Source organism: Adelges cooleyi, unplaced genomic scaffold (genome assembly GCF_023614345.1).
Source record: "Adelges cooleyi isolate 19-005CV unplaced genomic scaffold, UGA_ACOO_1.1 ACOO_flye_CR_arks_rails_tigmint_CR_PRNA_307, whole genome shotgun sequence".
NCBI lineage: Eukaryota > Metazoa > Arthropoda > Insecta > Hemiptera > Adelgidae > Adelges > Adelges cooleyi.
Window position 1 is genome coordinate 2,220,208 of NW_026095978.1, and position 14,710 is coordinate 2,234,917.

The 14,710-nt window shown below is 36.0% G+C and overlaps 2 protein-coding genes across 2 annotated transcripts; both read left to right on the forward strand.

Moving 5' to 3' along the window:
* Nucleotides 1-1,247: 1,247 nt before the first annotated feature.
* On the forward strand, nucleotides 1,248-10,049 carry LOC126839765 (adenylate kinase 9-like). The gene is made up of 5 exons (XM_050575172.1): nucleotides 1,248-2,358; nucleotides 2,799-3,660; nucleotides 4,053-6,239; nucleotides 8,934-9,213; nucleotides 9,519-10,049. The coding sequence occupies exons 1-5, from the start codon at nucleotides 1,248-1,250 to the stop codon at nucleotides 10,047-10,049; spliced, it is 4,971 nt and encodes a 1,656-aa protein (XP_050431129.1).
* Nucleotides 10,050-12,562: 2,513 nt separating this feature from the next.
* On the forward strand, nucleotides 12,563-13,783 carry LOC126839766 (MTOR-associated protein MEAK7-like). The gene has a single exon (XM_050575173.1). It carries the CDS (start codon nucleotides 12,563-12,565, stop codon nucleotides 13,781-13,783), a length of 1,221 nt encoding a protein of 406 aa, XP_050431130.1.
* The last annotated feature ends 927 nt before the right edge of the window (nucleotides 13,784-14,710 follow it).

A 14,710-nucleotide genomic window follows, 5' to 3' on the forward strand; every position in this document is an offset into this window, starting at 1 on the left:
TTGACTCCCAGCCATAAAATATATACATGTTAACATATTGAGTTCAGTGTGTCTTCTCGACAACATCATTTCTCAGTATTGAACATTATATGAGTTGCAGCTCTATATATTTTTACTCTATGACTATTACCAAGTTTACCGAAAATACCGGTATCCAAGATTTAAATACTTTCAGCATAGTCTGAATCACTAATCAGTACCGTCTCTGCCACGGACGCATGTTTTTGACAACCCTCGGTTTTTTCGATATAGCCGATTACGCGTAGGAAACTCACGTGGGGTTCTTCTTTTCGCAGGACCCGACAACGTGTGTCAACGTGGAACCACCGAAGTTGTACAAATGGTCAGCGCAGGAGGTAAAAACAAAATCGCGGCAATCCAATTGGTTTCCCCGGGCCGCGTTTTTCTATGGACTAACTGAAAAGGCGCATTGGAACCGTCATTTGGACGTGGACATGAACTACCAGTTGCCGATAACGACAAGGTACAGGCCAACGGACGAGTACGCGGATTCGTATTCCTGTGAAGACGCCGACGCCGTGGCCATGCAAAGAAAGCCCGTGTCTTTCGCTATCCTGGGAAAGTCCAGGCTGCAAGAAGAAAAGCTGGCAGGCATGTTGTCCGCTTACTGGGGGTGCGTGCATTTGTCCATAGCCAACGGCCTGAACGGCCGAGTCCAACTGGACCCTGAAAAAAACGGAGCATTGCGAAGAGGCGAAATAATCAACGTGCGTTCCGATCTGTTCGACGTGTTGGGAATTAACAGTCCAGTCGTCATCGAACGTGGCTACGTGCTGACTGGATTTCCCAAGTAATTTGCTGGGCACATCCTGGCTTCTCCGCATGCCTTTGCATGATTTTTCGGTATAAAATATTCGGGGTCCATTACACAGACAAATATAACAAAAGCTATTGTTCAGCATTTAATATAGCTTATTGTAAGCACATATTATAGTGAATCCCATACACTACGTTATAATGTAAATAAGAATTAGGGTACACTACATGTTGGCAAAAGATAATTTTACGATTGACGGAAGAGGGGATGGAATGGTAGTATGATAAGGGAATGAGCCGGGGTGGGTATGGGACGGTGGAGATAAAGGTAACGATAATTTCTGAATAACTGATAAGAATTAATTGATAAAATTAAAAAACAGTTTGAATTATATCAAGGACAAATGTTTAAATATATAATGTGTAATTTATGTTTTAGGTTCGATTCGGAACTAAATCCTAAATCGCAGATGGATTCTTTGTTTTTCTTCAACCCACCGGACGTTTTGATCTATTTGAGTTTTCCTAATGACGATATAGCCACATATCATGAGGAAATGGAATTGAAATTAATTGAACGTAGATGTTTCAGGGAAAATCGATTTTCTATTGGAGACACCGACCTCAATTACGGCAAAGATATCATGTGGAACAATTTATTTTCACACAAATCCCGGATGGACATACATATTTACCAAAAATTCTTACTTGAAGTCATCGAGGATGCCATTAAACGTTTTGACCAACAGTTCGTGATAACTATGGATGGAAGGCTACCCGTTGAAGTTATATTCGAAACGGTCAAGGCGAAATTGCTGACTCTGCCCCTTCAACGGACTCCAATTCCGAAATTTATTTTTAAGGAAGACGCTTCGATTTCGGGAAGTAGTGCAATGGATCGATTTGAATACGAAGCCGACGCAGAATCACTTTCGTATGGGATGAGGACCAGAGCAGAAGACAGTTTAGAAATGCTTTACGAGTACGACGAAGGAATAGATAATGTAAACATCAAAGAGGATGAAAATGAAGAAAGTTTGCGTAAAATGTCCGAATACGGTGTTCTGTGTCCGGTCAACTATAGCAACGGTTTTCTGGTAAAGGGAAATAAACGTTACACCATTGAGTACATGGGAAAACTGTATTATTTTGCGGGCATCGACGAAGTTAAATTATTTCAAAAATTTCCACGGCAGTTCCTTGAAATCCCAAGACCGTGTATGTCCATAAAAGCCATATTTTATGGCCCGGAAGCATTAGCGGGCCCCGCGGCCAGGGGGGCTTGCAAGTTTTTCAAATATAAACTCATCGACGTGAAGCAAATTACAGAAACGTCGGAAGAAACGTTACAGAAGCAGTACATTTTCTACATCGTCAATTCTATGATAAAATCCATTAGCGAAGAGCTAAGAATAAAATCCAACCGAATAAAAGGTGTCGAGATAATGCAAATGGCTATCGGCAAATGGATAAAATTGAATTTCGATACGACCGACAATGAAGATTTGCATGAGGCGGCTGATGAGGCCGAATTGTTAATTGAACAACGAACTGAAGGGGAAGAATGTCTTTCAGAAGACGGTAATTTTTTAATAACTGTCTAAAGTGGTATTAACATGAAAATTTTTCATGTTAATACCAAGCTAAGTCACTTAGCTTGGCATTACACAGTTAAATTTGTAATGCAAAATTATTGTTATTAGTTTGTACATTTTTGTAATCCTAAATTTATAGTTGAAATCAAAATTTTTTATCCCAGGTGCCAGGAGAAGTTTATCCCAACGTCCGTATCATTTAAAAATTATTTAGGAACTTCAATCCATGCCTATCGGTTTGTAACCTAATTTTTCGTAGCCTAACTAAAATCCTCTAATTCTAGTTTCTTGAACTTACCTTATTACTTCTAGACTAGTGTGGACAAAATTCATTAGGAAATACTCGTCTAATATAACGTATTATTCTAGTCAAAAATTGAAAATTTGAAATTATGTCTACATTTGTATTTTTTTTTATGCTTCTAGACTCATATTCTAAGTGCAACTATGATAACGACTTGTTTCAACTTCGAACCATGTTTGAATCGTACGGAATGGATTTTATCGATGATTTAGATGCATGCATTCAAGCACACAACGAACCAGAAAGGTTGCAAAAATATTTCCCACTTATGCCTCCGGATAGGCGCCGAGAGTTCAGGGAAAACTATTTAAAAGAAAATAAAGTTACTCGATTCGACATAATTACTTATCTGGCCAACGATTTGCGTGCGAGAAGAGAACAATACCGTAATTGGATTATGATTAATGCCCCAATGGAATCGTCGTTTATTGACAAGTTAAAAACGGCTGAATTTTATCCCAGCCAGATAATGTTTTTCAACGATATTGACCCGTTGCATAAATTTTTGATGATCGACGAATCGACGAGTAGGAAAATGGAGATCACTCATTGGACAATTTTCGAAGGTGTTAAGAATGGTCCGGTTTACGACGCCACTTTGCCCGACCGAAAACCGTACTCGCAATTCGTCACCAGTATCGAAGACAACGCCAGTTATATCGAAGAAGAAGAAAATGAAAACTATTATTACGAAGAATATGAACTCAAAAATTCGCGTTATGAAAACATACACGAAAACGAGATATCTAATGAATACAACAACCTAAGCCACGACGCTATTATGGCAGCAATCATGCCCGAAATAATAGAACGGTTAAATCAATATACAGCGGACTACCTCAAAAAGTGGTATTGTTTCACGTCTGAAGTTTCGGACGAAGGCAGACGGTACAAGGATTTTAGCGTTGTCCATGTCAAATCTGCCGACAAGGAATTAGACGTGTTTAAACATTTGATCGAAGACACTTTGTACAACGTTAAGAGGTACACAACATTACATCTGATAAATAGTACATCTATTTTTAACAGGGTTTTTAACGTTCCTTTTATAAAAAAAAGGAATTAGTTTTCTTTTTCGTTCAAAAAAAGATTTATACCTTCGTTTACTCGTTAGAAAATGAACTAAAGCAAAACATGGTAATGCATGAATATGTTTTTAGCTTCATAAAAAAAATCACATCTTATCAGTAAGACCAAATCTTCTCGTTTTTATTCGATTAAAAAAAACTATCTTGTTTATTATAGTTTATGAACAAATTATATAATTTGTTGTCCAAAACGAATAACTAATTCCACGAACTCGTTTATTCGGAGCTAGTTATTTAACAACACTAATTTTTAGATAGTAGCTAAATAGTATAATAATATTCTTTTAGATTTTTGTCGAACCGCGCCATTCCGGCCCCTGTATTGGATAAGGCAAAATCGAGGCCTGAAATCATGCAATACAACGGAGATACTTCCATTTACTGCCCGGTCCAACTCGTTAAAGGTAAATTCGTTGTAGGATTGAAAAAATACAGAGCAATTTACCAAAACAGATACTATTATATGAGCTCTGATGAAGCATTACATCAGTTTATATTGAACCCTCGCAAGTATGCATCGTTTTCTAGTCATCTAGACAAGTTTCCTAAACCAAAAATATCCTTACTCTTGCCGTTTGGCCTGAAAACGACAAACGTGGTTGACGAAATAACAAAGCACTTTGACATGAGCGTGGTGGAGTTTTATTCGGTATTCAAACGAAAAATTGTACCTAAAGGCATGCCGATGCTCGGTGAGATGTTTGAAGAACCCACGTTGCGAAAAATCATGGACAAATATTTGATCAAAGGCAACCCGACTCTGACAGACAACGTAAATAAAATCAGAAAGTATATGGATTTGAAGAGCGCGTACTTGAGCGACACCGATTGGCAGAAAATAAACTCGGTGTTCTATCAAATCGACGAAAGCATTTGCTACATAAACTATCCTCGCAACACGATGGAACTCATGTACTTGAAAGACAATGAAGTAACGCCTGACGTCATAGTCAACGTGACACGAGACTTAGATGCGCATCACATAGAAACCAAAGATAAGGTCGCGGAAAATTGGTTATCCTACCAAGCTGCGGTATTTGAAAAAATCATCGAAAAGGACGCCGCCGCCAGATGGAAATATTCGCAAGCCAAATCCAAACTTTTTAAAACCCAGCTAAACGAATACATGAACAACGACGACAACGACACCGTGAAATCGCGCATCGAACACGTCATCATAGCAATTGCGGGAGAAGTGATAAAAGGGCATGGCGCCACGGAATTCGTGTGCGATCAACTGGCCAAGAAAAATGAGAAAGCCCCGATCACATCGTCAGAGTCTAACTTTACGGCTAGAATTCAGGAGATGACGTTAAGGCAGAAAAAAATTATCATCAATTACAGTTTGACGGTGGAAGACTTGATCCGAATAGAAGATTTCACGATTTTGGATCACATCGATAAAATAATCTGCGCCAAAGTGCCGAAGCAGAATTTCATATTGACCACATCGTTCGTCGACGAATTTAACCCACCCACGGATAAGATGGTCCAACGGTATCTTGAAACCGAGTCCAACGAGTTTTCAGACATGCATCGTTTCGCCAAAGAAACGTATATTCCTTGGATTACGGCGAAGGCGGACGATCCAATCGATGAAATTATAAATAAGCTGGACAGCGTTTTAGTGAGTAACTCAAACGTTTTCGAAAACGTGTTCGACGTGGATTTCGAGTTAGCTGAGCGAATGCTGTGCAACGGCGAAGTGTATTTGAGCCGGTTCGGTCGCTGGTGTCCGGTCCGTTTGTACGAAAAAAATGATAACGTACAGTGGTTCTATACGGATTATTTGGACGGGCACTTACGACCGGTAGTCCATCGCAAGTACGTCTATTATCTGAGCGGACCTGACAACCGCGAGAAGTTCGGTCAGTGTCCTCTCAAGTATCTGTTGCAGACTTGTTCGGTTCCGCCTTGCGTAGCACTGAGAATGGCGATAGTCGGACCTCCGAAAAGTGGTAAGACGTACTATGCCCGTCGTCTGTGCGCCAAGTTTGGATTCCAATTGATCCGTATCGAAGAGGCCGTCAAGACTTACTTGAAATCATACCACTGGGTTGAGGACGTCAAACGGACGCAGCGCATGCTATTGCGGGGTGACACGTTAGAAGACTCGGCGCTAATAGAAGTCGTGAAATTTGCCATGCAGACAACTCGGGCCAACATTCGAGGGTTCGTGATCGACGGATTTCCGATTACCGAAAAGCAGTTCGAACTGCTCAACAAATCCGGCATTATTCTACATAAGATATTCGTCCTAAACCGTTCGTACCGGCGGTGTCTAGCCAATCACAAGCCTGGAATTAGGGTGACAGAAGCGTCGTTAAGGGGAAAGTACGACGCATGGAAAGCCGCTTTCGTCGGCTATTCTTGGATAGCCGACACATATGGCAACGAAACCCGAGTGGATGGTGGATTAGAACAAATCGAAACCGAGACAATGCGATGCTTGGAAGCTCTGCAAGAATATCACAGGCAAAGTTTGACGTTAATTTTCGAATAATTTTTTAAGCGATAATATTTATAGTCTGTACAGCAGATTATAACTGTTAACATACATTTTGTGTGCTGGAAGCTGATATGAGATAAGAAAGATGGATGGGGATCTAGGCATAGAACAAACAGATGGAAATATTAGGGACGGCGCCCACCAAAGTAACGTGATTAGTAACATGACATGTGATATGACAAGTGATTTGATTGTAACAAGTCACTCAGGTAATTTTATTTAAAGTTAAATTGAAAAATCATATAATCGCGCCCACCGACCTAACATGTTAGATCACGTGTTATTTGTACGTTGCTTGTCATAAAAAATAGTAACGCATGCACTACTTTTTGTCATATGTCACGGTCTTCCGTGGTCCATGACCCGATGGTACATCCCTCGAAGGCACAGCGGTCGTTGTTGGCTTCGGTCGTTTTTTCGCGTCGTCGTCTGATTGTTGCTCGGTTGCTGACGGTTGCTCGTTCTTCAGCTGATGACTGCGGCACCGTCAGTAGTCGACCAATCAGAAGCCGTTGTTTGGTTTGCTATTAATATATTATTTATTATTATATAGTTAATTTGTATGTGTTAGTCGTTTTAACTAGGTTTTGGGCCGTTTCACATTCCTAGCGCAACAATTGTTAATAACAATCCAAAAAAAATTCTGGAAACAATACTGTGTATTTTTTTTAAATAACATTCGAACATTATACTATTAAATAAGTAAATTAAAACTATAAAAGACGATCCCGAGTTTAATATTAATTTTGTTGGACTCGTTGAGGGTCGTCAATGTTTGTATAACCATCGCCAGTCAGACTATTCAAATAGAACAATACATAATCAAGCTTGGGAAAGTATAAGCCAAGAAGTTAAAGGAACAGGTGAAATTAAGTAGTAGGCAAAAATAGGTTTATGTATCATATGACTAAAAATCACGTCATTTTAGTGAGAATGTTTTGTCACTTATCATTTACTCATCATAACATATGTCACGAGTTACTTTGGTGGGCGCCGTCCCTTAGAACTTTACAAAAAAACGGTCAGACATATTGAGGTTTAGCCAGTGGTACAAGAATTCAGCTATTTCCTTGATTTTAATTTTTCTGTGACTTATGGCTACACTGTTCATTTATTAAATATCGTACCCAGACAACAATGTCGTCACCATTTTCCGCGTTTGTCAAGTGAACAGATTAGCCAGAATGAACGAAAAATTAGAATTTCCCTACACCTATCAGCACTGCCCATTTATCGATCATATTTAAGATGTCGGATATGATTTTATCACGTCCCATAAGAGGCCGTTTAAAAATTATACAGTTTCTTTTTGTTTATTCTGGATCTAGGGTGAGCTTCTCTTGGAAGAGATAAGAGCGATTTATATATAAATATAAAGAGTTAAGTTTATAAGAGATAACTGATAACTAATTAAGGTATACGACCAGATAAGTCATAACTCTTAACCAAATAAAATATTTAAAAAAATCTGATATGATAATCGGATACAGTAGAGATATCTATGATTATTGTTAATTGATAATTGATAATAGATGGAAACGTTATCACGCTTTAGCGAAAAATTATAATATGTGGTTATTATTTAAATGATCACACCAGTCAACACGAGTTTTGATTTTGGGTTTAGAGTACTGTATTTACGTTTCCTAGTAGTTTGGGCAGTAGGGTATATGTATTTGTTTAAGGTTAGTTTGAAAATAATGAAGTTATTCGTCAAAAAAACGACTTACAATAAACGCTATGAACTTGAATTTTCAAAATTTAATTTTAAAATGCAGCAATAATAATTTGAATGTGATCAACTTTTTTACAAAGCTATATAAGCTAACGAAAAAGTTACAAATTAAGCTTGAATTATTTTTTAGTTATGATAAACATAATTTAATGATTTAATTTCATTTAAACGAAAAAACTGATTTTATTTTATCTTTCTTTCTTAAAATTTGACATTTTATGAGTAATTTTCCACTTGTTTCAACAAAAATTATATAATGAATTGAAGTAGTAATATTAAGTTAAAATTTTATATTGCACTACTGAGCTACAATAATCATACAAAAAAAAAATAATTACCCTGAAAAAATGATCACACGTAATCACAAAAGACAAGTCTGAAGAAGCAAATTATATATTTTTTTATGTTTCTTGACATTTAAAATCAAAATATTTTGACTAAAACCCAGACTCAAATCAAATTTACAAATTGGTTGACCGGTGTTGTTTAGATAAGAAATATTGGTATAAAATATTATTAGATAGAAAAAGTAATATAAACCTTAGGTAACGTTTCAATATGTTTGTGGCTAGTTTCTTTTCAACCTATTTAGTTTTTTTTTACATTATCTCTGAGATAGCGGTTGCCAAACTGCGCATTGCAGTGTCCTAATGTAATGTGGGTGTTCAATTAAATTATTTGAATTGGTTATTATCAATGTGAAAGTGTTAATTTTTTATTCATATCTCTCGTGGTATTCACAGCAGGTTACCACGGCTGAATTTAGTCCAAAAAAGGGCACCACTGGCCAGAAAGTGGGGAACCGCTGCTCTAGGCTATAAAATAAATAATAGATTTTTTTTTGTAATATAAAATCATTCATAGATAAATAAGTTTTAGTTTTGTACGTTTTCTAAAATTGAATTTCGCTCATACTTGACCATAGACGAACGTACGACAACACTGTTTGCAGTCTGTCCAACTTGCCGATCACGAAACGCGAACGGTCTCAAAAGATGAGCTTGTACCTGGACAGCTGTTCGGTGTGCAAGGTGATAGACAACCTTTTGTCCAGGCCAGCTGACTCCAAAGCATTGAGGACCAATTTGATCCAGTATCAAATGTATTACTATTGGGCATGCGACAAACACTACCGGAAATTCATGAAGGATCCAGAAAGATTTGTCAAACTGACGCCACGCGAACCTGATATTTTCCCTGTGAAGGTAATCCTCGACGTAAACCATCTAGCCTTTTTATGATTTTCCTTTACCTGCCATTTTAGGATTCTCTTTGTTACATGGCGGATATTGCCTCTACTAAATACGTTAGTGGGAATATCCAAACAATCTGAGTCTCGCTTTCGTTATATTTTTGGCTATGATCATCACTTTACGGGCTTCCTTTTACATATTTATATCCGGTCCATCCTTTTGATACCATTGACAACCATCATATTAATATCTTATAGTTCTGGTCTTAAAGCTGTTTTAATGTTTCGCTTAAGTTTTAATATGATTATCGTTATTAGGTAACGCCGTCCGACTTGGCCAACAACATGGCCATCAGATGCGAACGGTTTTCCGAGTTCTGCGTGGTGTGCGCGCTGTCTTGCCTGTGGAATCCAGTGTACAAACGCGGTCTACCGCAATATGTGGTCACCTATTCTTACTTGTCTTTCGCGTTTTGTTCGCCCGAATGTCAACAGGCGTTTATGGAGCGACCGTTTTTGTACAGCAAGTACAAGATACACGTGTGCGGCCCCGATCCATTGTCACCGGTGCACGCCGGGCTGGCCGTTGCCGATCTGCCAACAATGGGATTCCTCGAACAAACCGTAGCTGGCCGCAGTAGTTCGGCGCTAATAGAATTGACGGCCATGAAGCCAGTCTACCCCGGACTTTCCGAATCTGTGTCGGCCATGGTTTTTTTGGGCCTGTACATGGGCATTTGTTCTCAAGACGAAGATGTCGCGGAATACTTTAAAAAAGCGTTAAGGCTTTACACCGACACTTGTCATCGTTTCAAAAATCTCGTGTTCAAACTGAAACTGCTGACGTGACGGGCGACTGTGTGCGATTATTTCTATGTTTTTCTCGTATTTAAAAATGTTATTGTTTCGTTTTACTTTAATTATGTAATACATTGTTGTTATTAAAATATGTGTGATCGTATTTCCCAACTTTTTGGTACATTATTAACATATTTACGTGCGGTATTGGCTAGTAGTAAATCGGTGCAGCGGTTACGGTAGTAGCACTGGCGGGATGTGCTGAAGTATCAAGATTAAGTACTTAGCAACTACAGTGGACACTACTTCGGTAATCCATCAGCTAACCCATCGTACACGTAGATGACTCATTTTATCAGGATCTAAGAAAATGAAACCTATAGGGTGGCTCTTTATCGTAATAATGCTAGCTAGTGTGCCTAAATGTTGTTGATCGGGCGGCGAAAGGAGGTTGCTCGAACCCTGATATACAAAATGTGCCATTTTATTTAAATGTTGGTACCTTAACGGCAACAAAACGTATAGTTTAACGATAGATTCAACTCTTATTTTTTTCGATGTGGAATTTCTATTAAAACTGTAGGAAGATGTATACGCATAACCATTGTGAGTACTACCGCAGCTCATTGAAGTGTATTTGGTTACATATTTACGTTTAAAAGGTAATCTTCCAAATCGATACTCTTCAAAAAACCACAATATTTTCATGATTCGTCTACTAGCTCACGCTGATTAATTTCGTCATTGAGATCCAAAAGTGTAAATTGTTATTTTGTCCATTCATTTATCTCTTACCTCAACTCAAGTAGAAATCTGTACCATTTTTCTATGTTTACACTTATTTCAATTTTTAGCATCTAAACATATGTAGAACAATTTGAATGGATTATCTATACCTAAATATGTACTATTGGTTGTGTTGTATTTGGCTAAGTTTACACTTTTAATAATATTTTGTTCACATAGGTAAGTCATCAATTTAATTTTTTAATTTCTCAACTAATTTTAATTACCTGCGCATTTTATACACGGCGTATGAAAGAAAGTACCTAAAAAGGTGTGCAACGGGTTTTACTATGATGCATGATTAATTAATTCTTTAGTCCCAGGTAGAAAATGCTTTCTTTCACAACATTTTTTTTCCGTAGATTTAAAGCTTAAATTTTGCTGATTTTTTTTGGTTCAATTGGCAAAATAATTGGTAAAATTGACTTAAGCCCTTTCTACCCGGGACCAAAGAATCAGTAATTATGTAAATTTGATTTTAATTGCCTAAATAAAATCATCTAGTAGAGAGAAAGGAGTAATCAAATATTTTCTGAGTATAAGAATTACTTTAGGATATACTTCAAGCTCTTGGTAAATGTATAAAAAAACATATCTTAACGCGTGAAAGTTAGGTTAGGTTGGCGTTGTCGCGGTTTTACTATCTCCTTATAATCGTGGTTTTACCTCCACGAAATCAATAATACGAGCTGTTATCATTAGCTATATCTCATTAAGTGAAAGTTAGGGTAGACTGGCTCTATCTGGTAGACTATCTTATATGAGTTGGCAACCTGTTATCACTTATAACTTGACAATAATATATTTGTATTAGGTTTACTTACGTTAGGTTTGGTTGGTTTGGTTGGCAACACTGCCAGGGGTTTCCAGTGCCTCCATTAACATGTAACTATATTGGTACTATAGTTTACTTATAATCTGTCTTTTCCAGCTATCTACTGTTTTTATCTGTTTATGTATATCTCTGATTATGAATATAAATTTATCAATTATATATCATGTAAAACAATAAAACTAATAAAAAATATTATAAAATACCTTATTTAGTAGCCATAATTTTGACCATAATGACATATGGTATAAGTCGTATACTTAAAAATTTAAAGCAAATATAATTTAGTTTCTCTATTTTCTAATCCTGAATTAGTTTATTGTGAAATAATTAAAACAATACCTAGTACATTTGTGTCTCCGTTGCACAGGTTAACATTCAATACATAAAACAAGTGACTTCATTTTGATTGAAAAAAGTTATAAGGTCGTGTAATTTATTACAAAAAATTAAGAATCGAGAAAATAAATGTAATTAAAATAATTTCAAAAATAATTTTAAACAGGTTGTTGTGTGAACTACGAGGATGTGATTTTTAAAATACATTTTTACATTATTTGATCACTTTAATTTGTCACATACATTAGAAAATGTTGTTATGGCTAATAATAATGACAGCCTGACAACAGTTTTAATTTTATTTTTTTTAATCTTCGAACATTTTTGGCGTTTTTTTATAAGCACACTTTTAAGTGAATATGTTGTAACAAAAAATAATGGCTGTATTATTTGTACAGGATACATTTACTTTAATAGGATCATGTGTTAAAACTGAAAGATAGTAATAATAAAAAATACCATTAACTGTTTATCGACATTTTAATTGATGGTCAACACTATAAACAAGAGATTTGAGTTAACAGAACGTATTTCTGCTTAACGACGTCTACAATTGTCGTTCCTTAATCGCATAATCCATTAGGTAAGTTAAAAATTAAATTTGTAAATGGGAGCTAAAAAAAGTAAGAATCCACGTTTGCCACCGTTACGTCCTGAAGAATCTGTTGCTATTGATAATTTAATGAACTTCAACGACCATGTTCATGTGGATAATTTACTGAGCAAATGGCAACCTTTGTTGACTGAAAACATGGCACAACACGTAAGACTTTGGTTTCTTTCTAACCAATCAGATAGATCAGAAATTGAGCATATATATCAATCTTTTGCTTTGAATGCAATGTACCAAGAAAACTACCATGGTCTGGTTAAGAAAATATTTTCAAATTCAAGTGTTCTACAGTATTCAATCGATTTGACTGAATCACTAATGATTTGTTTAAAATCTACCGATCAGTATAAACACTGGGTACAGGTTAATGCAAAATCAAGAGCAATACCACAATTAGGTTTAGAATTTTCCAACGAATCCATATCTTCAAGCATAGACACATGGTTGCAAAAAGAAACTTACTACGGATTAATGCATAGAATACTAATCACTACCCTTTATGGTGTACCGGAGAATAATAATTTATTTCCGGCTATTGGTATTGATGAAAAATACAATAAATCATTTAAAACTATATTAGATTTCGGATGGATAATGTTTATCGTTAAACATTTACCATCAGACTGTCAAAACAGCTGGCGTTTATTATATTCATCTAGTTCACACGGAGAGAGTTTCCAAGCGTTAATCGCAGCAATTATTGATCAAGGGTGCACAATTGTTGTTGTAAAAGATACTGATGGTAATATTTTCGGTGGTTATGCTTCGCAATCGTGGATCATGAAACCATCATTTTATGGAGATTCTGGTTGTTTTTTATTTACGTTACTTCCGAATTTCAATTGCTGTGTAGCAAGTGGGCGTAACGACAATTTTATGTACATGAATAACGGCCAATACACTTTTCCTAATGGTTTAGGTATGGGTGGACAGATGGGTTATTGGGGTCTTTGGTTGGATTCTGAATATGGCAAAGGCCAGTGCAATGTCTCGTGTTCAACATTTGCAGATTTTTCAATGCCAACGAAAGAAAAAGATTTTGTCATTAGTTCACTAGAAGTGTGGTGTGTAAAAGAAAAGATAAATGATGAAAGCGACGAGAAAAAAAGAAAGAAACCCACGAATACGGATTACATGGACATGAAATTGTTGGAAATGGCCGGCCGACCGAAATATACTGATAATCTTAAATCCGATGAAAACCATCCATACTAATAATTTTACTAAATTTAATATTTAATTAAATCTATAATCATTTTATTATAATTTATACTATGCACTGTATCAACAAAAAGCGTGATATTTGTATGGATGCTTCTTATTTATAAATGATTGTCACTACTAAGATTTATTTTTAGACTAATATTATTAATTACATATAAACGCTTTCTAAATTTTTTCATATAGAAAATACATATATATTTAATGCAACTAATGTTTTTCTTTAAATTATTACTTTATCAAAGTATCAAAAAAAAAAAAAAAAAATAGCCAATAGCACATTTCAAACAACACAGTAAGAAATTACCAAAGAAGAGGTCAGTATCAATTGACACTGAAGATAATATAGTAGCGTTTTCTTTAATGCGCTCTACAGGAATTTAGCATCTATTGACCACCTTTAATTCAGTGGGTTTTTTTTTTATCTGTATACACTGTAACTTTTTTAATACTGGACCAATTCCTTCGAGTAGCAACTCTGTAAATCACAAATTTTATCTAATTGGTACTTTGAGTGGGTTAAAGTTGAAAAAGTTTACTTCTGCACAGTTAAAATTTGAAAAAACCATACGAGTTTTTAGGTTAGAAATTTTACTGGCTATAATTTCGAGGAAAAAAAGTCGGATCGAGTTGATATTTATAAGGATTTTTATTTGATATGCCCGCACACGACAAGTCTATTAAATTTAATAACCTCTAGGGGGGGGGTGCAAGTTTTTTGGGTTTTGTAGCCGTAGATTTCTGACCCTCAAGTTGAAAATTTGTCAGTAGTTAAAACTCTTATGTATCCATAACAGTGATAACAGTGGTAAATTTCGACTAGCTTTATACTTAAATTTTAAAATAAGTACGTTATCTTAATTGTTATATTTTGTTTTATTGACTTTTATTTTTATTTCTTTACTCGGGTACGTGTACGTT